Source organism: Pundamilia nyererei, unplaced genomic scaffold, assembly GCF_000239375.1.
Source record: "Pundamilia nyererei isolate P.nyererei 1_Seehausen unplaced genomic scaffold, PunNye1.0 scaffold00285, whole genome shotgun sequence".
Taxonomy (NCBI): domain Eukaryota; kingdom Metazoa; phylum Chordata; class Actinopteri; order Cichliformes; family Cichlidae; genus Pundamilia; species Pundamilia nyererei.
In genome coordinates, this window is record NW_005187686.1 from 1 (window position 1) to 1,317 (window position 1,317).

General features: G+C 33.7%; 1 protein-coding gene across 2 annotated transcripts in view; it reads right to left on the reverse strand.

Moving 5' to 3' along the window:
* Window positions 1-31: 31 nt before the first annotated feature.
* LOC102210985 (phosphatidylserine decarboxylase proenzyme-like) overlaps window positions 32-1,317 on the reverse strand; it is a 10,636-nt gene continuing 9,350 nt past the window's right edge. For both annotated transcript variants that reach the window (XM_005750693.2, XM_005750694.2), the window contains exon 7: window positions 32-253. In XM_005750693.2, coding sequence (XP_005750750.1) covers window positions 65-253 — 189 coding nt within the window. In that variant the 3' untranslated portion in view covers window positions 32-64. The remainder of the gene's footprint in view (window positions 254-1,317) is intronic.

Sequence of the window (1,317 nt, forward strand, 5' to 3'; positions counted from 1 at the left end):
ATATATTTTGATGCAATGTTTTATTGGGTATATTACATGACATAAAATATATCTGACGTTAGCGTTACAAAACTACACTACGTGAGTTGTACATATGGTCACCGTTACATGGAGGCGGTCTGGTCTTACCTTTGCACCGCCTCTTCTGTGGTCCGAGGAAATGTTCCAGACTGTAGGTGACCCCCTTCACCTGCTCCACCTCTGAGTTCTTTACGCGACCAAAGTGGAGGATCCTTCCATCAGCCGGAGAGGTCTGGAAGAGGCCAGAGACCCCAAACAACCAGGTTAACCCCCAAGTTTAATTGCCTAGTTTAATGTTATCTCACAGGTTAACCCCTGGTCTAGCTCCAAGTTTAACTTCGTCTCCCAGTATCTTTCACATTAGCTTCAGTTAAACTGGGCGATAGAATTGATTTTATCTTCCATCACAAAATGTATTGATCTTTAATGATTCACAGAGTTTCACTAGTTGCACATGTTGTCATGTTACAGCTCTATTCCAAAATTAATTCAATTAATTTTTCACCTAAAAATTCTATACACAATAGCCCACATTGACAAAGGCAAATGTTTGCTGAAATTATTTTTATTATTAAAAAGTAAAAAACACAAATATAACAAGTATGAAGCAGCAACAGCATTTATTTATTAATTCAATTCACTTTTATTTATACAGCGCCAAATCACAACAAAGGTCATCTAAAGGCGCTCCATATTGTAAGTTAGACGCTACAATAATATAGAGATGGCACAATACTACTTTTTTATGTCTGATACCAATACCACAAATTTGGATATCTACCGATACGAATCCGATAGTGTATTTTATAATAAATAAAACTTTTTGTTTTTAAATGTCTTGCTGCATTTTGCATACGTTCATACCAAAATTTAAAAAAAAACAAAAACAAAAAACACTATTACACTTGTCTGCAAAAAATACACTGCACCCAAAAATATTTCAGTTTAGCAATACTGATCTTTTTAAATCAAAGTATTTAAAGTAACATTCAAATAGTAATTTAAAATGCAATTTTATGCAGATTTCAAAAACTCTTTGTTTCTGAAAAAAAGAAGTGCAATATCAGCACAAAATTATGTTTATACTCAACAACTTCAGGTTGTAGAATGGACCCTTTAAGCTTAACAATAAATAGACATCCAGAGTGGAAAGCAGTGCAAAAAAATGCAAACACGGCCTCTCACAACACTCATCTTTTATCAAGTCAGTGTAAGCTGTTTGTCTGACATTTAACCTGAGACTGAAATTTGTGCAAATTCTACAAAAAAACTTAAAACAAGTATGAAAAAAAAAAA